Source organism: Phyllostomus discolor, chromosome 12 (assembly GCF_004126475.2).
Source record: "Phyllostomus discolor isolate MPI-MPIP mPhyDis1 chromosome 12, mPhyDis1.pri.v3, whole genome shotgun sequence".
Classification (NCBI taxonomy): Eukaryota; Metazoa; Chordata; class Mammalia; order Chiroptera; family Phyllostomidae; genus Phyllostomus; species Phyllostomus discolor.
The window spans coordinates 24,564,587-24,588,753 of NC_040914.2; the positions used below are offsets into that span (position 1 = coordinate 24,564,587).

General features: G+C 47.0%; 1 protein-coding gene across 2 annotated transcripts in view; it reads right to left on the reverse strand.

The window, feature by feature from the left end:
• Nucleotides 1-894: 894 nt before the first annotated feature.
• The window catches only part of LOC114510929 (leukocyte immunoglobulin-like receptor subfamily A member 6), a 37,680-nt gene continuing 14,407 nt past the window's right edge, over nucleotides 895-24,167 (reverse strand). The window contains exons 1-7 of one of the 2 annotated variants that reach the window (XM_036012657.1): nucleotides 18,435-18,571; nucleotides 17,918-18,214; nucleotides 17,357-17,662; nucleotides 2,557-2,841; nucleotides 2,110-2,412; nucleotides 1,595-1,891; nucleotides 895-1,337 (exon numbers count right to left, since the gene is read on the reverse strand). In XM_036012657.1, coding sequence (XP_035868550.1) covers nucleotides 1,003-1,337; nucleotides 1,595-1,891; nucleotides 2,110-2,412; nucleotides 2,557-2,841; nucleotides 17,357-17,662; nucleotides 17,918-18,214; nucleotides 18,435-18,537 — 1,926 coding nt within the window. In that variant the 5' untranslated portion in view covers nucleotides 18,538-18,571 and the 3' untranslated portion in view covers nucleotides 895-1,002. Of the gene's footprint in view, nucleotides 1,338-1,594; nucleotides 1,892-2,109; nucleotides 2,413-2,556; nucleotides 2,842-17,356; nucleotides 17,663-17,917; nucleotides 18,215-18,434; nucleotides 18,572-24,167 lie in introns of those variants that run through there. The other variant, XM_036012656.1, reaches the window with a different exon arrangement.

Sequence of the window (24,167 nt, forward strand, 5' to 3'; positions counted from 1 at the left end):
GGACCAGGGGTGAACACACATGAACCCGACACTCAGGGAAGAGAAGGGACCACAGGTTCCACAGCGGGAGCAGCAGAGCCACGACCTGAACCAGGTCTGACTCCAGCCCTTGTTCCTTCCTCTGAGTGTGCACCTGAGCTAAGAAATAGATCTGGGTGTCCCAAACCCATGTTATTCCTGTCCCTTCATGTCCAGTGTCACTGTCACTGCTGCAGAGGGGACAGTTTCCATAACATCATGTCCTGGGTACCTCCCTTCATGGCCCCCCTCTGAGGAGGTCAGAACTAGAACTGAAAGGAAATCTAAGCTCTGGATTGTGATTCTCTCGTTTTACACTTGGAGACACTGAGACACAGAGAGGGGAAGGGTGTGTCCAAGTCAGAGCCTCCAGAGGAGCCTGAACTTGCAAAGGACTCAGCCCCCATCCCCATCGACTCACCCACCACATCCCCACAGAGACCCTCACTTTCCGGTTTGCAGGCCTGACTCTCTTGGGAAAGGGGGGCAATGGGCCAAACCTTGGAGCCCCTGCCACCCTGTCGTTCCCCCTTGGATTTGTCTTTGACTTCTTGTACCCCTGGGACTCAGTCTGTCCTTCTCTAACATCTGAGGGCATTGAATTCCCTGAGAGACTCAGAATGGCCCTTAGGTAGGCTGTGCCCTCTCTGAACAAAGGGCCCCACTAACTCACTGGTTGTGGAAAGGGGCCCAGTGGGTGGTGGGCTGGGGCCTCAGAGGGCTCTGGGAAGGAGGACACAAGTGGGTTAGAGTCTGGTGTGGACCTTGGGGTCCCACATCTCTCAGACTCTTCCCATATAGCTGTGTGGTGGCCCACTGAAGCCCCTTTTGCTGAGCACCTGGCATCTCCTGTACTCAGGTGAGGGAGAGGGATGAACAGGTGTACAAGGGTCTGTGAGGGGCAGATCTCGTCTTGGTGACCATCCCTGGAGCCCTGTCCCTCCCCTTGCAGCCCACAATTCTTCTGAGGAAGAGAACCTGAGCTCACATCTCAGAAAGACAGTCAGGGGTCTTACCTGTGAGTAGGAGCTCCAGGGGCTTACTGGGCTGTGACAACAGGTAGGGGCTGCTGTGGTTTGTGCTGTAGCACCTGTAGGTCCCATCGTGAGCTGAGGTCACAGGACCCAGGGAGAACTCTGCCTGGTGCTGCTGAGCTCGGGACTGTGATCTGAGACGCAGTGGGGGATCAGCTGACCCCTCCTTCATCAGAAGGAAAGTGTCCCTCTGGCTCTGTGACTGACACAGCAGGGTTACGTTCTCCCCCGAGGCCACTGTGGGGCCTGGCTGCACCAATAGGGAGGGTCTGTCAGGGAGCCAACCTAGAGAGAGGGGGACGGGTGAGGAGTTGCTGCCCACCAAATTGTGACCTGAGAGTCACCAGGCCACTTTCTAGGACCCTCGTTGCTGTTGGTCTCTGTTTTCTCTGCATCTCCCCCTCCCATCCCATCACCTATTTCTCTCTCTGTAACTCTCTTCATGGAGACCCCACACCCCTTATCTTGGCCATCACCACCTGAGACCATCAGCAGGGCCTGAGCAGACTCTGGGTCCCTGACTGAACCCACTGGTTCCTCACCTGCCACCAGGATGTCCAGAGGGTCACTGGGGGCTGACCACTTGGAGGAGAGGCTGTGTCCACCATAGCACCTGTACCGGCCCCCGTGGGTACTGCTCACAATGCCCAGGTGGAATTCGGCCTGAGAGAGCCCAGCCTGGGGCTGCAGGACAGTGCTCTGGGGGATGTCCTGTTGCCCCTCCTTGGACAGAGCGAATCTGTCATAGCTGATGTTAGAGTGACACTGGAGGGTCAGGCTCTGTCCAGAGCCCACAATGGGGCCCTGCTGGGTCAGGAGGGAGGGTTTCCCTGAGCCACCTGCATGGAACAGACAGGAGTGACAGGGCTGCTCCCATGAACCCTTCTCCTGGCCTGATCCCCAGGTCCCCCTGTCTCTCTCTCTCTGTGTCTCTGACCCAGGATCCCCTGTGCTCCCCTCACCCTACCTTTCACATGGGGCTACCCTCCCAGAAAAAGCCCCAGGAACCTATCTGGAGTCTGAATCCATGGGTAGGACCAGGATAGGAATTCCTCACCTGAGACTAGAAGCTCCAGGGAGTTACTGGACTGTGACCACTTCTGGGGTGTCTCCCTGTAACAGCCATAGCATCTGAACCTCCATCTGTGGTTGGGAATCACAGGGCCCACAGAGAACAGGGCCTGGACCTGCCCACTGGGGTGGGTCTGTGAGTCCAGAGTCCAGGTAAGCCTGTCTTCTCCTTCCTTAGTCAGAATGAACCTGTCAAATCCCTGCTGTGAGCCACATTGGAGGGTCACATTTTCTTCTGAGTTCACCACAGGACTGGGCAGGGCTGAGAGGCTGGGTTTGCCATAGGATCCTAGGAGAGAAGGGGGAAGCATGTTAAATGGGGTCACACCTCCCTCATGTCTCCCAGGGCTCGGCTGTAAGGCTCAGTCCCCCTGAGAGCATCCTTCTTCCTCAGTGTAGAGCCTGAGGATGGGACCCCTAAGTGTCCTCTCACCTGTCACCACCAACTCCAGGGGGTCACTGCGCTGTGACCAGCCAGTGGGGCTGAGATAGCAGCAGTGATATTTCCCTGCATCATACTCTGTCATGTGTGTGATGGAGAACTTGACCTTGTCTGCTGGATGTAGTGGCTTCTGTCTGACCCAGGGCTGTGTGCTTCCCTCTTTGTTCAGATGGAACTCACGAGCCTGCAGGGTCCCCTGACACCAGATAGTCACAGATCTCTGCAACAGGATCAGAGGGCCTGGCTCAGCCCAGAGGGTGGGCTTGGGGAGGGTCCCTGGAAGGAATCAGAAACTGGGTCACAAGACATTTTCATCCCTGGTGCCCAAATCTAAGCCCCAGGACCTTCTTTGATATTCCCCATCCATTAACCCAGAACTTCTGTTCTCCATCCCAAGCTGCCTAATGGGGAAGGCCCTTGTTCTTTATGCAGAGATGGTCCTAGGGCCCCTGGGGACAGACTCACCTGCCTGCAGTGGGGTCCTCAGGCCCACACTCAGACCTGCAAAAGAGTCCCTGTGAGAGATTTTCCCTGAATCCTCAGCAGAATTCTCCTCCCCTGGAAACTCCTGAGTGCTGGGATCCTGACAGAGTGGGGCTACCCCTCCCCTCTCACATCTCACCGAGGAAGAGCAGGGCTGTGAGGCTGGGGGGCATGGTGCGCTTCTCTGAACCTGAATGTGTAGAAGGAAGAGACCACGGTGTGCTCAGTGTAGACAGACTCACAGGGTGTGGCCAGTGGGAGGTTGTCCGTCCGTATCACGGGGCTATTACGTCAGCACCCCCTCAGAAATGGGAACAGTGTCTCTACAGGAGTCCAGCTCTCATTCTCATGATGCAGGAAGAATTAAAGCTGGAGGCTTCTGAGATGACTCTTGCAGGTGAGGTGACCCAGGGCCCGACCTTCCAGGTTAGAGTCTTCCCCATAGGCTGCCTTTCCCACCTCACCCAGCCATCAGCCCCTCTCTGTGGGTCCTGCCCATGGACAGCGAGCACCCAGGTTCTGGAGATGTTTCAGGAAGATGGGGTTCCTGTGCCTGCAGAGCTCAGCTCAGCAGAGATAGGGTCTTCTCCTCACTATGCAGTTGAGGCGAGTGTCACTGTGACAATGAGCACGAAGGACAGACACAGGAAAGTGAGGGAAGGACACACTCCCCTTCCCCTGGCCCCAGAGTGAGGTTTTCTTTCTATCACAGCCACCCTCACTGACTTCTCATTGTTTCCTAGCAGCAGCATCCACCCCACCTTCCTGGGGACAAGCCTCTGAGTGCCCCCTGCCCCCTCAGTGCCCCTTGTTTCCTGGTTCAAGCCTCTGCCTCATGCTGTGGTCCTGCCTTCAAGCTTCAGGGGATATTGATTTGGGCTACAGTACTGATTTTTACTTAAAGCAGATATTTACTTAAATACTCATCATCCAATGTTCATGTATCCTTGAGTGGTAATATCCTGTCTGTGCCTCAGTTTCCTCATCTGGATGACGTTGTCACAAAGCCCAGTCCCCACAGTGGCTGTGTGTCAGTGGTGATGGTTCACGGGGGAGAGATCTCCATTTCCAGACCAGATGAAGATATGAGTGGGCTGGGACATGAGACTATCAACATGTCCAGGGTCAAGGGAAAGATTATTGCACTTGCTTGAGACCATGTCTGCTCTGAATACCAAGTCTACTACTCACAACAGCTCTAAAGTATGTAGGCACAGACACATGTGGGAAAAGGGAGATGAAAGTTCCCCAAATGGAAGAGACCCACATGGAGGAAAGACACTGACTGAGTGGCCCCCAGCACTGAGTCCACTTTGCAGTATGTGATTCAGAGAGACTGGAATAGAAAACTAAGCTACATGGAGACTAGGAAGAGGGTGTCCAATGGATCCTGGGAGTTTCAGGGAGAGCGGGGAGACTGATGCCTGTGTCCACCCTAGAGACCAAGGTTTGGGCATTTCACAGAGGGGCAGAGAGACCCAGCAGGGCCAGGGAGCATGCATGTGGTGTAGGATGAAATGTGTGTCTTTTTATTGATGGCAGGAGGGGGAGATTGATGAGAGCTGACTTTCAAACAAACACAATACTAAAGATGGGGGAAGTACACTCGTGGATTTGATTGTAAATGTAGAATTCTGTACTGACCTAAATTTTTATCAAAAGCCAGGAAAAATGTTCAGAAGGGAATGACCCATTAGTATGACCAGATGGAATCAGGTCTGACCTGCTTGAACTCTTGTCTTTGGTGTCAAATCCACCACGTCAGGCTCTGGCTTCTGATGGCTAGGCGTACAGAATGAAACTAACAGAGGAGTCCCACACCTTGTATTGGAATTATATCCTTTATTTGAAAAAAGGAAATGTTTTCAACTATCCTAATGAAAATAAGATATTCTCAGACATAACACGTCTCCAATACTTTATTGTTTACAAGCTCATGGAAAATAAGCAAAAATAGGCACTTAAACCAAAAGAATAATGAACAAAAGTGGAGTCTGTGAGATGCAAACATGAGAAAAATAATGACAAAAAATAAACTTTGCAAAAGTACATGTGTACATACATTCACATATATATATATAAATGTAAATATATATATATATTTACATTTAAGACAGGTTAAAATATTTGGAGTGTGTGTCAGTGAGAAAGAAAGGATATAGACACACACGGAACTTTGGGAATTAGATACCAAGAGTTAAATTAATGTGTAATAACCTTTTCTTATACAGAGAGGAGGAAGCAAAAGAGGTTTGCAATCATAAATTCTAATTCTAACAATGGGGGTAACTACCCTAATTGGAAATGCACATACAATGTCCAAACTGGCTGATGTAATAATATATAACACAGTCAATTCAAAATTGGTCTGGAAAATTTTAAAAAGAACTATTTAAAATCAAACGTACTTACTATTTAAATAAAAAGGTGGAAAACACCCAGAATGATTTATTTATCATCAGACTTTGAGACTTCTGCACAAGATGGTGGCATAGGTAAAGACAGAACTCACACCCTCCCACAACGACCACCAAATGAAACAGTCACCTGAAAGGCAGCTGAATGGAAGTCCCAAAGCTAAAGGTTTAAAATGAGCCACACTGAGACAAGTAGAGGGCTGAAGACGTGCCTTGAGCTGGTGCCACACCCATGTAGATAGTTCAAATTAGGGGGTTATATCTTGACTGCAGAGATCCCCCCTATGGAGTAAGTGATCCCAGCCCCACACCAAGTTCCCTAGCCCAGGGGTCCAGTGATGGGAAGTGATGTCCCCATCACTTCTGGTTGTAGAAACCAGCAGGGATTACAGCTGAGTGAGGCAGAGGCAACAGGAGTCACAGGTGTCCTATTAATGGGCCTGTGCATGGACTTACTGGAACTCAGTCCCTTGGAGCTCCAGCACTGGGGCAGCACTGTGAAAGGCACCAGGGACATATGGGGAGGAAGTGAATTGTCTGACTTTGGGGCCTGGGCTGGAGGGGCAGCTTCTCCCAGACACACATGCTGAGTGCTCCCCACAGGCACAGGAAGGTACCAAATCTGAGTCTCTATAAACATGGCTCACACTGCTCACCCTACCCTGATGATTCCCTGAGGCTCTGCCCATCCAACTTGTCAGCACACTCTAGCCACTTCCAGGCGATTGTCATACAAACAGCCTGTCTTGGCTCACACCAAAGTCTCTCAGAGTCTGCAAAACCCAAACCAGCAGTGTCTGGGCTTAGTGTACCCTGCACCTCAGCTAAGAGTCCCCAGGACAGGCAGTAGTGGCAGCCAGCCTCAGGGGGGAGTGTGGCCTCTCCCTGGCACCTACATGTGGCAGCCTTTAGCAGATTTCTTGGTAGCTCATGCTAGGTGTCCCCGGGATGGGCACAGATGGTAGCTGACCTTGGCCTGCACATCCCAGGAGACCTTGGAGCCAACACACCAGTGGACAGCTTCAGAGCACATCAGAGTGCCACCTGATCACCCCCACCAGTGACACACACAAGGGGTGGAGTCAGCAGACACCACAGCCCTGCTGAAGTGAGTTCTGCCCAATGGGGTGTGCCCCCTCCAAGCTGTTCCTCTGTTGTGGTTGCTGGCCCTATCTTTGCTGTTCACCAGACTGAAGTGAATTCCTCCCATTGATGTGCCTGTAGCAGCTTTGCAAGCCCTCCATGATTGGCATGAAATATATAAAGCAATGAAAGGCAAGTACCTACAACCAAGATTATTCTGCAGAAAAGCTGACATTTAGAATCCAAGAACAGATAGAGAGCTTCCCAGCCCAGAGGAAGCCAAAGGAGTTTATCATCTCCAAACCAGTATTACAAGAAATGCTAAAGGGTCTTCTTCAGGTAGAAAAAAACAGCTAAAAATTTGAAATAAAATGGAAATAAGTATGTGTTTCTGAACCATTAGTTTCAAGGCTAACAGAGAACATGCTCCATTCAAAAACTATAGGGGAGCAGAATGAACAAGGAAACAAGACATGCTCCCTGCTTAAGACTCACTTTAGGGGGAAACACACACACAGACTGAGAATAAAAAGATAGAAAAATAAATGTTCTGAAAATAAAAACAAAAAGAAATCGGGGTATCAATGCTTACAGCAGACACAATCTTCTTTCAAACAAAGGCTATAAAAAGAAGCAAAGAAGGACTGGTACTGAGAAGACTTAAGAAGCAGAAATGTGTAAGACAACACCAGACAGCCATAGAAAAACCACCCAAAATGTTTAACATTCAACTTACAAAACTTGCTATTCATATGTATGGTGAACTTCAAAAAGTTTTTCAGCTTCATATTTCACTAGAGAGTGAACATTAACCCACAGCATCATATCAACACATGCATAGAATGACTCTTACAGTACTTTTCTCATCATGTAAATTTTAGAATCAGCTTGTCAGTATTAAAAGCACAATCTTGTGGTGCTTCATCTTAACTGGATGTTTTTCAAAATGTCCCTGAGAAGATATTTACTCTTGAGACTAGGATTTGAAGGTCTGACATTTTTGTCCTGGAAAATGCAGAACTGGGGCCATTCATGTATCTCAGGCTCATCCACCCAGACACTACATTCTACCCAGAAGTTTCACCTCCTTCCTAACAGGACACTGTTTGTGAAACAGGGGTATTTCACATTTTTAGGCTACAACTAATCCTTTTGATGTGCTTGACAGAAGTCAACAAAGAATCAGCCCCCAGACACTCATGGGTACTTTTCTGTGACTGAAATGAGTATGAGGGGGAATCTCATTCCCTACACAAGGTGAGTCTATCTTCCTATTGTTTTCAGATGAATTACTACCCTACGTGGAAGAGTCTCCATCCCTGGGCCTTAACTGAACTCCAAGTTCCTGTTACGTCTTTTGAAGCAAGATGTATGTTGTGCTGTGGAATGTGTTCTGGCTTCTCAATCCACCCAAAGAGCAAATACCTACATGTGGTTAAAATGAAGTTGTTGTGCATATCAACTATGGAAGAAAGTGTGTACTTATACAGTATCCTGCACAAAACATGGAAACCATGTAGTCCTACTTCTTCCCCTTGTACATTAAGTTCAGGGACCCCTGGATAAGACACATGGGCTGGCTGACCCTTAAAGGGTGGAGCTGCCTGGCTCCCAGTGCTGAATTCACTCCCAGTCTCTCAGGATTGACAAAAGAAAGGAGAGGTGGTTATTATAGGTGGTGGTGGTCCAAGGTCTTAAGGAAAGCATTTTAGATACATATGAACATTTCTGGTCAAGGTTGGACGATGTCTAAAACCAGAGAGCTGTCCTGACATTCAAATTCCATGATTAGAAATTTGAATTTACTTTGCACCCTCAGGTTGGGGCTACTCATCCATCAGGGAATGTGGTGCAGTCCCACTGCAAGGTCTCCAGCAGAGCTCTTGAGAATTTGTCTTTCACTTGTTAAAGTGAAGCTGAAGAGGTGAAGCCACAGGATGTGGTGGGCAGGGTCCCCACACCACAGTGTGCACTGTGCAATGGGCCTGCCACACAGGAAGAGGACCAGCTCTGCTCACCCTAAAAATAGCAGGTGTGGGGGGTTTCACTTGAGCCACATTAGTCAACGTGCCTCAGTTCTCAAGGGTCACTTTTGGTTTTCCTAAACGCTACAAACACATATTGATTTAACATCACTTCCTGCCACTTGAAATGCATACCAATTATACCATTTCTGACATTCAATATTCCTGGGCCAAGCTAATATATAAAATGGTTACTAATGTGAAACTATTTTTAGAAGAAATAGGAAATCCATCCCCCACCTAGTATTTATTACGCCTAGGTCCAGTTGCATATTTTTTTTACTCTCCTGTCTAGCAGAAATCAATGTGTTGGACAATTTGATTGTGCATTTCTAGAACAGGACAAAACAGGGAAAATCTGCTTTTATTGTTTTAGCTGAAATCATTTCTTGCATATGAGTCAAAACTCAGTTCCTCATTCCTTGTGTCACTATAGACACAGAGACAAATTATATATGTGTAGAGAGAGAGAGAGAGAGAGAGAGAGAATGAATTAGTTTTGCAAGTTTGCCTCAGCAAAAGACAACAAACTGGGTGGCTTAAGACAGCAGATATTTCTTGTATTGTCTCACATTCTGGATGCCAGAGAGGTTGATTGATAGGTGCAGATAAATAGACACACTGACTGATACACAGGTGCATAGACACACAGATGCAGAATACTGGTTACATAAATAGATGGGTAGATACACAGCATCTCCAACATTTGCCGTCAGCAGGCACCATTAACTTCCCTTCTCTCTCTGTAAGTTTTTCTAACATCAGGCTAGAAGAAAAATGTTTATCCAGCTTTATTGAAAGTCAGTAGGAAAATATAAGAGTAATTTAAAATGATCATGTGTAAATATCTGAAAAAGAAAGAGAGGATTCAAATTTTGAGCCAAAAATTGTTTTACAGTAGAATATAATGAGTTAGAAATCTTTTTCCTCTTTCTTTAATATACTTTATTGGTTATGCTATTATAGTTGTCCCATTCTCCTTTGTTTATCCCCCTCTGCCCTGTACACCCCTGCCACTATCATTCCCCCAACTTAGTTCATGTCTGTGAGTTGTACTTGTAAGTTTTTTGACTTCTCCATTTCCCCTACTATTCCAAACATCCCTCTGTCTATTTTACCTACCTTTTATGCTTCTTATTCCCTGTATCATTTCCCCCATTCTACCCCTCCCCACTGATAACCTTGCATGTGATCTCTATTTCTCTGAATCTGTTCCTGTTCTAGTGGTTTGCTTAGTTCATTTTTCTTTTTTTTTAATGCTAAGATACTGATAGTTGTGAGTTTGTTATCATTTTACTGTTCATAGTTTTGATCTTCTTTTTCTTAGGTAAGTCCCTTTAACATTTCATATAACAAGGGCTTGGTGATGGTGGACTCCTTTAACTTGACCTTATCTGGGAAGCACTTTATCTGCCCTTCCATTCTAAATGATAGCTTTGCTGGAAAGAGTAATCTGGGATGTAGGTCCTTGTCTTTCATGACTGTGATTACTTCTTTCCAGCCCCTTCTTTCCTGAAAGATTTCTTTTGAGAAATCAGCTGATAGTCTTATGGGAAGTCTTTTGTAGGTAACTATCTCCTTTTCTCTTGCTGCTTTTAAGATTCTCTCCTTAATTTCAATCTTGGCTAATGTAATTGTGGTGTGCCTTGGTGTGTTCCTCCTTGGATCCAACTTCTTTGGGACTCTCTGAGCTTCCTGGACTTCCTGGAAGTCTGTTTCCTGTGCCAGATTGGGGAAGTTCTTCATTATTTTTTCAAATAAGTTTTCAATTTCTCGGTCTTCCTCTTCTCCTACTGGCTCCCCTATGATTCAGGTGTTGGAATGTTTAAAGATGTGCTAGAAGTTCCTCAGCCTCTCCTCATTGTTTTGAATTCTTGTTTCTTCATTCTTTTCTGGTTGAAAGTTTATTTCTTCCTTCTGCTCCAAACCATTGATTTGAGTCCTGGTTTCCTTCCCATCACCATTGGTTTCCTGTAGATTTTTCTTTACTTCACATAATGCAACCTTCAGTGCTGCCTGGGTCTTTTTTATGCTGTTGAAGTACCCAGTGAGTTCCTGGAGCATCCTGATAACCAACCAGTGTTTTGAACTGTGCATCTGATAGGTTGGCTATCTTTTCATTGCTTAGTCGTATTTTTCCTGGTGCTTTGAACTGTTCTTTCATTTGGTCCATTTTTGTTTCTGTCTCAGTGCACCTGTTCTGTAGTAAAGGGTGGAGCCTTAGGTATTAACCAGGGCAGGGCAACCCACGTGGAGGTGCTTGATTCTGTGTTGGGGAGGGGTCTGAGAAGTAACAGTGCTGCTTGCTCTGCTCTCTGCTCATTTTCAGTCACTTCCCCAGCTTCCCACAATCAAATTTGGCCCTTCTGCTGTTGATTCCTGGGTGGATGGGTTTGTGTACTTTCTAGGAACTCATGGGTCTGTCCAATCAACTCTCCTTTGAGGCTGGGAGTTTCTCCCACTGGAGCCTCAACCCCTACAGGTTTTTCAATCAGAGGCTTTGAGGCTTTATTTTCCTGTGCTTGGACACTGGGTTGTGTGGTCTGTCTCGCTCCCCAGTTGTTCCTTCCAGTTTATCTGACTGTCAGTGTGGGACTACCCAGTCTGCCAGCCACTGCCTTCCCCACTCTGCCAGTTGCCACCTTGCTGTGAATTCTCTCCACCTGTCTGCCCATCTCTGCCCCTCCCACAGGTCTGGATGAATGTTTCTTCTTTACCTCCTTGGTTGTTGGACTTCCATTCAGTACAATTTTCTGTCAGTTCTGGTTGTGTTTTGTTTTTAAATTTGATCTTCTCCCTCTTTTGGTTGTGCAAGGAAGCACAGTGTGTCTACCTACACCTCGATCTTGGTTGGAAATCTTTGAGTTAGAAATGTGAGAGGGGAAATACCCAATTGAATAGACACATTCAATCAATTCTTCCTCCCTGTCTGGTTTGGCTCAGTAGATAGAGTGCTGGCCTCTGAACCAAAGGGTCACTAGGTAAATTTCCAGTGAGGACCATGCCTGGGTTGTGGGCCAGGTCCCCTGTAGGGAGTGCATGAGAGGCAACCACACATTGATGTTTCTGTTTCTGTCTTTTTCACTCCCTTACCCTCTGTCTAAAAATAACTAAATAAAAATATTTTTAAAAATAAAAACAATTTTTCCCATGAGTGTTGAGACACAGCTGAAGTTCGAATCATGACAGTGGAGTACCATATTTAGAAAATTTCCAAAATGCAGCATGGGGAGACCAGAAGTTGGGATTTAAGTTACTGGGGATTAGAATAAGGAGGGCCAATGTCATATCTATGGTGTCAGAAGGAAAGAAGAGAGCATGGTGTTTAGTAACAGCTCCAGAGAACAATAATCGAACATTTTACAGAGATGAGGAAGACCAGCTAAGTGACAGGGTGTGTGTATGTAAAAATAAAACCTGTATCTTGTCCTTGTGGTAATTGAAGCAAATGAAAGATGAGTTAAAATAAAAAACTCATATTTTAAACTGGATTGTACACATTAAAAAGATAAGTTTTATTTTATGTGCATTGAACTCAAAATCACATCAAGAGGCTCTGGGAGTAAACTGCTCAGCTGGGCCTCAGCTGGGAATATCTGAGGAGGTTGCTGCTTTGAGAAAATGACATTCTCTGGGGAAAAAAAAACCCTGTAGGAGTGAAGAAGGGATAATGAACTGTGATAAAACTCCAGCCCTAAACTTACACAGAGGTGATGAGCTGATCCGTATTCTGTGTGGTTTATGAAAATTTCTCATGAAACCCAACATAACTCCTGTAACACAAATACATTTGAAGTTGAGTGAAAAGAGGCAGGAACATTTCTTTGTCATTGTCTCAGTCTAGAGGTGTGCAGAGAGTGTGCTCTGTTCCGATGGGCTCAGAGGGTGCCCATGACAAGTCTAATGTGGCCATGACCCAGGTGTGTGAGTCTGGGGAGGGGAAGTGGGCACTGGGAAGGGTCTGCTTTGTAGGGACCAGTTGTCTCTGTTTGGAAGGAGAGTTTAGCTCAGCCTGATCCCCAACAACATAGAAGTTCAGGTGGGGGTCCTTGAATGTGCTGGAATGAGATGGAGACCTATGGAAAGGCTTTGTGCAGGTAGGGTCCATGACAGGTAAGTTTAGGTGCATGGAGTAAACTCCTCAGCTGGCAATGAGGGTACACCAGAGAGGAGGCTGATGGGGTCACATGCCCATGATGTCCTGGGTCTTCACCTGAGTGTGACTGTGGAGGGGGGTTGGATTGCAGAAAGAGAGCTGTGAGCATGTTCATTGTGTGGGGGAAAGAGAGGGAAGAGCTGAGGGTTTGTCTGTACTCTGCTTGGGCCTGGACAGCTTATGGGGCTTTCCCTGGGTTGACCATCCCAGTGTGGGGCAGGAAGCATGGGGAGAGGATTATAGTACTGTCATGTGACCCACAGTGAGAGTCAAACACCTTCCTTGCCAAGTGTGTGATTTTCTTTCTTCCTCTCACTTCCTCTCTCTGACTTCCTCATCTCTGTGAACAGGAGAGCTTCTCTCCATCTCTCCCATCCAGGCCCCTGAGCATATCTGCCTCCTCACTGCCCTGCTCTTTGAGGAGCAACCCTGCATCTGACACTGGTCATTTTGTCTCCATGTGCTGGACAGAAGCAGTAGTTGCAGACAATTCACAGGTTTTCATCTAAGACAAGGGGAAACATTATTGACAGTCTGTTCTGAGCCAGTCCCTTCCCCTTTCCCTTTTCCCTCTTCCCTCACTCTAGGCAAAGGTGGAAGCTCAGCTTTCATGGGTGTTATGAGGATCAGCAGAGCCTGAGACATGAAAAGGCTCCATCTGTGTCATTTCTTCATTTCTGGGCTTGATTAAGAGGAGGGCATGAGAGAGTTTGGGGGCAAGGGCTACTCGGAAGCCACACATGTATCCCCCAAGCCTTCAGGGGACATCAGAAGCTACAGGGCATCCTTGATTGAATGGCCCAGACTGAGGAGAGACAGGAAGGAGGCTGCTCATTCTGGATCCTGGACTCAACCACACTCAGGAGTGAGGGTGGGAATCTCACCAGGGGCTGAGCACTGGGCACTGAGGGCATCTTGGAACTAGTGAGAGTCCCATCTTTCATGAGATTGCCTGGGGATATGAGGCCACTTGTAAGGCAAAAAGGATCCACAGGGAACCATGGCGACTTACATATCTTTTTAGTAAGTTTCTGTAACATAGAATTGAGCATTTCAAACTATACATTTCACTGGAATGTAGTAAATACACAATGTCTGGACCACAGATTTTATCTAGTTTTAGTAACAAATTTGTGTAACCCCACACCCAAATTACATGAAGCTGTCTGTCTCCCATCTCTCCTCCTCATCAGCCCCAGACAAGCCCACCTGACTCCTGTCTCTGTGGGTTTCCTCCTCCTGGATGCTTCATACAAACACAGTCACAAAAAACGTGATCTTTTCTCTCTGGGTTCTGTCACTTAGCTGCAGGATGTTGATATTCACCCACCAGGGGACAGGTGTTGGTACTTTCATTTTATGGCTTAAAAAACCATCCTGGGTTAAGAAGACACAAGATTTTGTTTATATGAGTGGCATCCCGCATGTCACTCATATAAAAAAAGGGGCATGTAGATATGAACCCAAACCAGCCATGTGGGGCAGCCCCTCAGGTCACAGTAGTAAGAACAGAAGGACAGTCAGGGGGAGTCAGTGAGGATGAGGAGGGACAGCCCCACAGTGGAATGGAGGAGGCGTCTCCACAGGAACACGGCTCACATTTCCTATTTCCAAACCTCGTCTGCCCTGTCTCCTCTCCTGGACAAATCAGCAGTTTCCCCAACTGTGGTCAGACTGTTCTTCAGCACCTCCTGGGTCATCAGATGGACTCCATGGCTCTTTCCTCTCTGAACGGTGCCCTGTCCCCTCTGTGTTCACATTCTGGCTACAGCATGGGTCCTCCTCTGGCTGTCTTGAGCCTGAAGCAGCAGTATCCTGAGGACCACCAGGACCAACCCAGCCATGCCCAAGTGGATCAGGTTCTCCACTGTGGTTTGAGAGCCTGCACAATGGGGATACAAAGGTCACCATGGTCAGGCAGCCCCAAACCCCCAGGACTCTAATATCTCCCTCATGGTCCTTCCTCTCATGGATGTCAGCATCTCTGGGATGTCTGACTCCAGGTCTGGCTCTGTGGCAGCATGACAAGAGTGAGCTCTGCCCAAGAACTCAGGATTAGGGAAAAAATGGTCTCAGTTCAGGAACAATGTGGAGCTGTTGTGAGTTCTGTGTTCAGTCTGAGACTAAAGACCCAGAAGCTTACTACCCTGGAGCTGAGAGATCCCGCATTTTCCACATGTGGGGGCCCAGGTCCATGGAGGAGGGGTAGTGTTGGGGGCTCCTGAGTGGCAGGCATACAAGGGGGTGAAAGTCTGGGGCAGCGTCTCCTTCACCCCACTCTCTGGGGTCTGCTGTTTAATCATCACCTGGACATTTTCAGTGTTTATCGTTTCATTAGTTCATTTTATATGATGACAAAACTACCACAGGAGATATAATTACCAGGTTAGATATATGGGCATATGGATGAAAACTTGTAGATGTAGTGTAGACACATAAATTTAATATCTATTTTAGAGTAAATATTGGGTGGGATAAGAGTAGGTTTACAGTTGCGAATTCATGAAATACAGAGTTATTTATTGTGTTTTTAGTATTAATTGTTGCATTATTTTTTGTGCAAACAGCTTTAGTCCTACTTTTCCCTCACTCTCTCTGTGTACATTTTATAGAGTATACTATAAAATGTCATATAAAATGAATCTGTATATATAGTTACACATATATCCACTCTTACATAAATACTAACTTATATATCATCATCTGAATCTACATATATTTGTGTGGTACCAATAATTATTGTTGTGTGTGTGAGGACAGAGGGACATGAAATGAACAGGTGATAAGGAGGCAGATCCCCTGTAGGGTCTAGTCTGGTCTTCCACGGGGAATGAAGTCTTCTCTGTGGGATGTAGGGAGGGGGCAGAGGAGAAGGGGAGCTCGGACTCGGGGCCTTGGAACATGGGGTCAGAGGTCAGGTCAGGGGCCAGAAGGGGCAGGCACCATTTTCTTCTTTTGGACAAACTCTAGGCAGTATGGCAAGATTTCTTGGATGGAGAGCTAATCATGTGATTTTTACCCCAAAACACAATCTCCACTCATTGCTTGTCAATGCTGCTAAAAAAGGAAGCCTGCAGTTGCGGTTTTCAAACTTTAAGGAACAGAAAAGTTGTCCCAAGTTGTACTATTTTGTGAGCACCAAAAGTAGGAAATTATGGGAATCTGCTTCCCCACTTGATATAGAAAACAAAATGTAACAAAATTATTGTCTTGTCCTAATTCCAAAGATGTACACAAAAATTCCAAATATCAGCTCATACAATTCAGAAAATGCACATGGAGAAGAAATGTTATTCATTTGCACTAATATCCAAGTGGTTAAAACTAAGAAACTTCTATAATTGTGACTCAAGTGGTTATAAATCAGACAGAAAAGATAATTTTTAGGAGATCAGTATATGTCAGTTAAAAAAACATCCCTAACAACACTAATGAAACAGAAAAACACATTGAAACATAAAAGTCAATAGTGTATTTGATATAAAATGCAGACATCTTAATGAGTTTGCCTTGAAATAATTTGGGCTATGAATAAAACTCTTTTTCACAGGTAAAGCTGTGGAATGTTTTACTTGGTCTTTTTATTATGAGGAATCTGGAGTGAGAAAAATAGGTATACAGTGTGCAATACGTGAAATGACCTTTGACTTGTGGTTATTATAATTTTCTCAGTGTACCAGTGAGATTATTTGAAAAACAGTCCAAAGAGAGAGGGTTTTAGGAAGCTGTACTGGTCAGGAAATAAATATGCCCAAACCAATAGCTTTCCTATGGGTACTTACTACTATTTAGACTGTAAAAAAGAATCAAAGACCTTACACACAAATTACATTATTAGATGTGCAGTTCTGAAAGTTGGTATAAATTTACTCAGTTTTACAAATATCTATCAAGGTGCTTCTGAAGTTCACTAAAACTTCATTTAAAATAATGTGTAACACAAAGACTTAATAGTAACAAAATGTGATTCTCTGCAGCAAATGTCTGAATTCAGACTTCCCTATGAAAATAGGAATAGCATTACATACATTTGAAGGTTGACTCCATATAATGTAAATTACACTGTTACTCTGTATACTGACACACTGCCCAAAAGTTCTCAGAAAACAAAAAGAACAGACAAGGGCCCCCAGAACCATGGAGCAGACAGGAGACCCTCAGTGTGGGTGGGAGCCCCCAGCTCTTCCTGAGCCTGGCACAGCCCCTTCTCATTCTCAGGTGAGCACTGAGTGCTGGAGGATCCACTTGAGCTCAGGGGTCTACAGAGCTGGACACTCAGGGGAGGGGAAGGGGTTTTCTTTGGGAGAGGGTCCAGTGGGGGCCTGGACCCCAGGGGCTCAGACTCTGAGATGAAGATGCAGGAGGTGAGTGGGGGAGGGGATCTGTCCTCTCTGCTCAGTCTAATCATCTTTCTCCTCACTTCTCACACATCTCACTCCACCCTCCTGCTCTTTCTCTCTGCTGAGATTCAGAACAGGGGGCTCAGGGGTGGAAGGCCCTGGCTGTTTCCACCTCTCAGGGGCTGGACCTTCTCTGTGAAGACTCCTGCACTCATTTATTTCTATCCTTGAATCTCCAAGGGATAGGGCCCAGTGGGAGTCCAGAAAGGACAGTGTCAGGGGCTTCACCTGAGATCAGGAGCTCCAGGGGCTCACTGGGATGTGATAGCAGGTAGGCAGAGGTGCTGAGGTTTGTGCTGTAGCACCTGTAGGTCCCCCCATGGGCTGAGGTCACAGGACCCAGGGAGAACTCTGCCTGGTGCTGCTGAGCTCGGGACTGTGATCTGAGACACAGGGGGGGATCAGCTGCCTCCTCCTTGGTCAGAAGGAAAGTGTCCCTCAGGCTCTGTGACTGACACATCATGGTCACGTTCTCTCCTGTGGCCACCATGGGTCCTGGCTGCATTGAGAGGAAGGGTCTGTCAGGGAGCCATCCTAGAGAGAGGGGATCAAGTGAGGGGCTGCTGCCACTTGGTACTGTCCTAAGAGTCACTAGGACCCTTTTGGAGAACCCTCCTCTCTGTCTGTCTTTGTTTTCTCTGCATCTCCCCTTTCCCTCCTGTTCCCTGTCTCTGTGTCTCCTTCCCTCCCTGGGTACTCCTCACCCCTTCTCCTGGCCATCACCACCTGAGACCACCAGCAGGGCCTGAGCAGACTTTGGGTCCCTGAATGAACCTGCTGGCTCCTCACCTGCCACCAGGATGTCCAGGGGGTCACTGGGGGCCGACCACTCAGAGGACAGGCTGTGTCCACTATAGCACCTGTATTGGCCCCCATGGAATCTGCTCACAGTGCCCAGGGGGAAGTTGGCCTGAGAGGGACCAGCCTGTGGATTCAGGACAGTGCTCCATGGGAGGTCCTGTTCCCCCTCCTTGGACAGAACGAATCTGTCATAGCTGAGGTCAGAGAGACACTGGAGAGTCAGGCTCTCTCCAGAGGCCACAATGGGGCCCTCCTGGGTCAGGAGGGAGGGCTTCCCTGAGCCACCTGCAGGGACCAGACAGGAGTGACAGGGCTGCTCCTCCCATGAACCCTCCTCCTGGCCTGGCCCCAGGCCCCACTGTCTCTCTCTCTCTGTGCCTCTGACCCCGAAGCCCCTGGGCTCCCCTCACCCCACCTCTCATATGGGGTTCCCTTCACTGCAAAGACCCCAGTCACCTGTCTGGTGCCTCTATCCATGGTTGAGACCAAGATAGGACTTCCTCACCTGAGACCAGGAGCTCCAGGACATCACTGGGCTGTGACCACACCTGAGGTCTGTTTCTGTAACAGTCATAGCACCTGAATGTCCACCTGTGGCTGGGTATCATGGGGCCCACACCGAACAGGGCCTGGACCTGCCCACTGGGATGTTACTGTGAGTCCAGGGCCCAGGAGAACGTGTCTTCTCCTTCCTTAGTCAGAATGAACCTGTCAAATCCTAGTCCAGAGCCACACTGGAGGGTCACGTTCCCTCCTGAGGTCACAACAGGGCTGGGCAGGGCTGAGAGGATGGGTTTGCTGTAGGACCCTAGGAGAGAAGGAGGCAGCATGTTCAATGGGGCTCACACCTCCCTCTTGTTCCCCAGGGCTGGGCTGCAAGGGAGGGACACCCTAGAGCATCCCCCTCCCTGAGGATGGATCATCAGGCTGGGACCCCTCGTTTTCCCTCACCTTTTAGCAGCAGCTCCACGGAGTCACTGTGCTCTGACCAGCCAGTGGGGTAGAGATAGGAGCAGTGATATTTCCCTGCATCATACTCTGTCTTGAGTGTGATGGAGAACTTGATCTTGTCTGCTGGATGTAGTGGCTTCTGTCTGCCCCAGGGTTGTGGGTTTCCCTCTTTATCCAGACAGAACTCACGAGCCCCCAGTGTCCCCTGACACCAGATAGTCACAGATCTCTGCAACAGGGCCAGAGGGCCTGGCTCAGCCCAGAGGGTGGGCTTGGGGAGGGTCACTGGAACGAATTACAGCCTGAGTCAGCTCCAGTGCCCAGATCTTAGCCCCAATCTTCCCAGACATCCCCCATCCATTAACCCAGAAATTCTGTTCTCCATCCCCAGCTGCCTAATGGGGAAACACCTTGTCATTTATGTGGAGAGGCCCCTGGGAGCCCTGGGGACAGACTCACCTGCTTGCACTGGGGTCCTCAGGCCCACACTCAGCCTTGTAAGAGAGTCCCTGTGAGAGATGTGCCCTGAATCCCCAGCAGAACCCTGGTCTCCGGGAGCCCCCTAAGTCCTAGGGTCCTGACAGAGCAGGGCTTCTCATCCTCCCTCACATCTCACTGAGGCAGAGCAGGGCTGTGAGGCTGGGGTGCATGGTGTCTCCTCTCTGACCCAGCTGTGCAGAAGAGACCACAGTGTGTTCAGTGTAGACAGACTCACAGGGTGTGGCCAGTGGGAGGTTGTCTGTCCCTATCACGGGGTTGTTACGTCACCAGACCCTGAGGAAGGGAAGAGTGTCTCCCCAGGAGCCTGGCTCTCATTCTCTTGATGCAGGAAGAATTAAACCTGGAGCCTCCTGAGATACTTCTTGAAGGTGAGGTGACCCAGGGCCTGACCTTCTAGGTCAGAGACTCCCCCATGGGATCCCATTTCTTCTCTGCCCAACAATCAGCCCCTCTCTGTGGGTCCTCCCCATGGACAGTGAGCACCCAGGCCCTGCAGATGCTGCAGGAAGATGGGGGTCCTTGTGCCTGAAGAGCTCAGCTCAGCAGAGACACAGTGTTCTCACTGTGCAGTTCAGGTGAGTGTCAGTGTGACAATGAGCACAAAGGACAGACACAGGGAAGTGAGGGAAGGATACATGCCCCTTTCCCTGGCCCAGAGTGTGGTTTTCTTTCTATCCCAACCACCCTCACTGACTTCTCATGTTTTCTTAGCAACAGCATCCACCCCACCTTCCTGGGGACAAGCTTCTGAGTGATCTCTATCCCCTCAGTGCCCCTTGTTTCAAGGGGCACTGAGGTTCAAGCCTCCTCCTGATGCTGTGGTCCTCCCTTCAAGCTTCAGGGGACATTAATTTGGACTAGGCTCTGATTTTTACTCTTAATAAATATTTATTGGAATACCCATCACCAAATGCCTGAGTGATCTGTGTGGTAACATCCTGTGTTTGCCTCAGTTTTCTCATCTGAACCATCTTGTCCCAATTCCCAGTTCTCAGTGGGGCTGTGGGTCCGTGGTGCTGGTTCATGGGGGAGAAACTTCCATTTCCAGACCAGATGAAGATGTGATTGTGCTGGAACATGAGAGGACCAAGGTGTCTAGGGTCAAGGGCAGGACTGTTTCATCCTCTTCAGACTTTTTCTATTCTGAATACCAAGCACAGCTACTCACAAAAGCTCTAAAGTATGTAGGAACACACACATGTGGGAAAGAGAAATGAAAGTTCTCCAAAATGGAGAGGGAACCACAGTGGAGAACAGAGACTGAAACTGAGTGACTGTCCTGCTGCAGAGTGTCCACAGGTCATAGAGACATGATTCCCTCCCCCTGAGAAAAAGGAAAGGGACTCCAGGACCTCACAGGAAGGGGATAAGGATGAAGGTAAAGGTTGGAAGTGTGGTCCTTGCCCCGTATTTTTGTGTGGACTCTGGGATGTCTCGGCCCACTCACCCAAGTTCATGGTCAGCAGTGAGCTGTCTCTCCTGTGTGTCCTGAAACAGACTGAGTCCAGTATGTCAACTGTGGGTGTCTGTCCCATGTGTGCATGTGAGGCTCCCATTGGACTAGCCCTGGTGAGCAGAATGCTGAGCAGGTTCTGAGACTCAGGGAGTGGACTGCATGGGGCAGGGGCCACAGCCCCTGGCCACCCTGAATCAAGGGCAGCCCTGAAGAATCTGTGGGAGACCAGGTGTGTGAGGGGAGAGACTCCTACAAGAGTGAACAGTGGAGAAATCCTAATGATGACAGATAGTGCTGTGGACACTGTCTACTGATACTGGGGACTGTCCCAGACAATGAAAGAGAGCCAGTGGGAAATATGACAGTAATTTAAGATGATCACCTGTAAATATCTGAAAAGGAAAGGGAGGATTCAAATTTTGATCCAAAACTGTTTTATAGAAGAATATAATGAGTTAGAAATCTGAGAGAGGAAATACCCAATTGAATGGACACATTAAAACAATTCTTCCTCCCTGACTGCTGTTGTTCAGTGGATTGAGAGCTGGTCTGTGAACCAAAGGGTCACTGGTTTGATTTCCAGTCAGGACACATGCCTGGTTTTTGGTCCAGGTCCCCAGTAGGGGGCACAAGAGAAGCAAAAACACACTGATGTTTCTCACCCTCTCTTTCTCACTTCCTTCTCCCATTATAAAAATAAATATATAAAATATATGTCTTTAAAAAAACAATTTTTCCCATGAAGAATGAAACCCAGCTGAAGTTCCAATTATTACAGTGGAGTACAATATTGAGAAAATTTCCAAAATGCAGCCTGGTGAGACCAGAAGTAGGGATGTCCATTACTAGGGACTAGAATGAGGAGGGTCAATGTCATATCTATGGTGTCAGAAGGAAATAAGTGAGCATGGCATTTAGTAACAGCTCCAGAGAACAGTAATTGAACATTTTAGAGATGAGGAAGACCGGGTCTCACTCACTCACTGAGGGCTCCAAGGCTCCCCACCCCAACAAGCAGATATCACTGCCTCTGAGACATGGGTGCTATCAGGGTCCCCCCTTGGCCTTGAGTCATAAAACACTTATGTTTTGTATATTTCCAGGGAAGTTTAGCCTTTTAAGGACCCACAATAACAGGGAAAATTCTCCTTGCTCAGTGATCTTGAGAGGGTCCAGTCCCAAAAGTTGCAAATGGTTAATAATTGCAAAGTAATCATGTCTGTATTCTGTAACCCATGCATTGTCTCATGTGAGCTTCACAGCTACTCTGTGGAGTAATACTTACCTCATTGGTTAAGCAGAGGCAGAAACTCTGCCTAAGAAAGGAAACGTGACTTGTCCACATTCCACATGCCAACCTGTGACCCTCTTAGCTGGAACTGATGGTTCAAACTCCCAGTTCCCTGCTGTCCCCACGCATGTCTATCACCTGGAGTCTTGCATTTGAGAGACAGCAGTTTCTCCAGTAAGGAGCCCCAGGGAAGGCAGGTGTGAGGACTCTCAACTGAAGGGCCTTGAAGACCCCCTGCTGGGCCATTGGGTACACAATCTCTCCTGGACTCACCTGGTTTTTCAGGAGGGAAAGACCCCCATTTGGGTGAATATTGTCTCTGTTCCACAGACAGTTCTAGGATGTGTCTCATCATGAAAAGGACAGGCTCTGTGGGGACTTTCATGTGCCCTCTAATGGCCACAGGGGGAGGCTTCATGCAGGAAGACAAGTGCCTCTCAAGACCTAGGGCCCTCCTCACACAAGGCTCTATTCTTGAGCTTCAGGTCCTTGTCTCCAGCCACCTCCTCTGTTTTCCACCTGCATTCAGTTCCCCCCTTAGCTGTGATGTTCAGTGTAGGCTTTGTACCTGCCCCTTTATCAGATGGAGGAAGTCCCCTTAAAGTTCTGAAGATCCCAGAGTTTTGTTGGATTTTGCCAAATGCTTTTACTCTGGCATTTTTCATTAATGCATGGGTTTATCTCCAGAGTTTTAATTCTGTTCCATTGGTCTGCATGCATTTTTTTTTTTGCAATTACCATGCTCCTTTAATTACTATAGCTCTGTATACTTTGATAACAGACAGTGTGAAGTTTTCAGCTTTTTTCTTATTTCTTTTTTTAGATTGACTTAGCTACTGTGAGTTTTTGTGGTTTTGTATGCATTTAATCATTTCCTTCTCCATTTTTATGAAAAGAGTATGTGACATTTTGGTAGGGATTGCATTCAGTTTGGAGACTGGGCAGTACAGATATTTTAATGAATGGTTCTAAATTGTGAATAGGGGTATATTTCCATTTACTTGTGTCTTCAGTTTATCTTACCAAAGTCTTAGAGTTTTCAATGTCCACATCTTTCACCTCCTCGGTCATAGTCTATTTTTATTGATGCTATTGCAAATGCAATCACTATCTTTCTTTCTTTTTCTCAACTTTCATGATTTGTGTGTAGAAATGCAACTGATTCCTGTATTGTCATTTTGTATGCTGCAACTTTACTGTATTCTTTTTATTAGTTCTAACCACATTTTTTTGGTGGAAGCTTTAGTATTTTTTATTTATAAGATTGTATCACCTGCAGATATTTTTATTTCTTTCTTTCCATTTCGGATCCCTTTCATTCTTTCCTTGTCTGACGGCTCTGCCTAGGACGGTTAGTGTGAGTTGCACAGGAGTGGGGAGAGTGGGCTTCCTTGTTCTGTCACTGATCTCAGAAGAGAAACTCTTAGCTTTTCAGTGTTGAGTCCGATGTGAACTGTGGACTTCCACACATGACCTGTATTTTGCTGAGCTGTTTTCCTTCCATTCCCAATTCATCAACAGTGTTTATTATGAAAAGTCTATTATGAAAGAATGGTGTATTTTCTCCAACACCTTCTCTGCATCTGTTCAAAGAAGCTTATGTTTCATGTCATTTATTTATTATTGTACTGAAAACATTGATTAATTTGCATATGTTGAAATATTTTTTTGCCAATATTCAGGGCCCTGTGTTAAATCCCATTTGATCATGGTATATATAACTTTAAACATGCTCTTGAATTTGTCATGCTAATATTTGTTGAGACATTCTACATCTATATTCCACCAGAATATTGGCCTCTTGTTTTGCTTCCCTTTGGTTGATGCCCTCTGTGCCATTGTTCATGTCATTCACTTAATTTTTCAGCCCCAGAAGTTATGGGATTTATTTTAGGATTTCTGCCTCCTTGTTGAATTTGCTATTTGGTTCACGTAAGGTTTTCCTGACTTTATTCAATTGCATTTCTATTTTTGTCTTATACTTCATTGAGCTTCTTTTGTATTATCTACTGACTACACTGCTGTTCTCCATGTCTTTG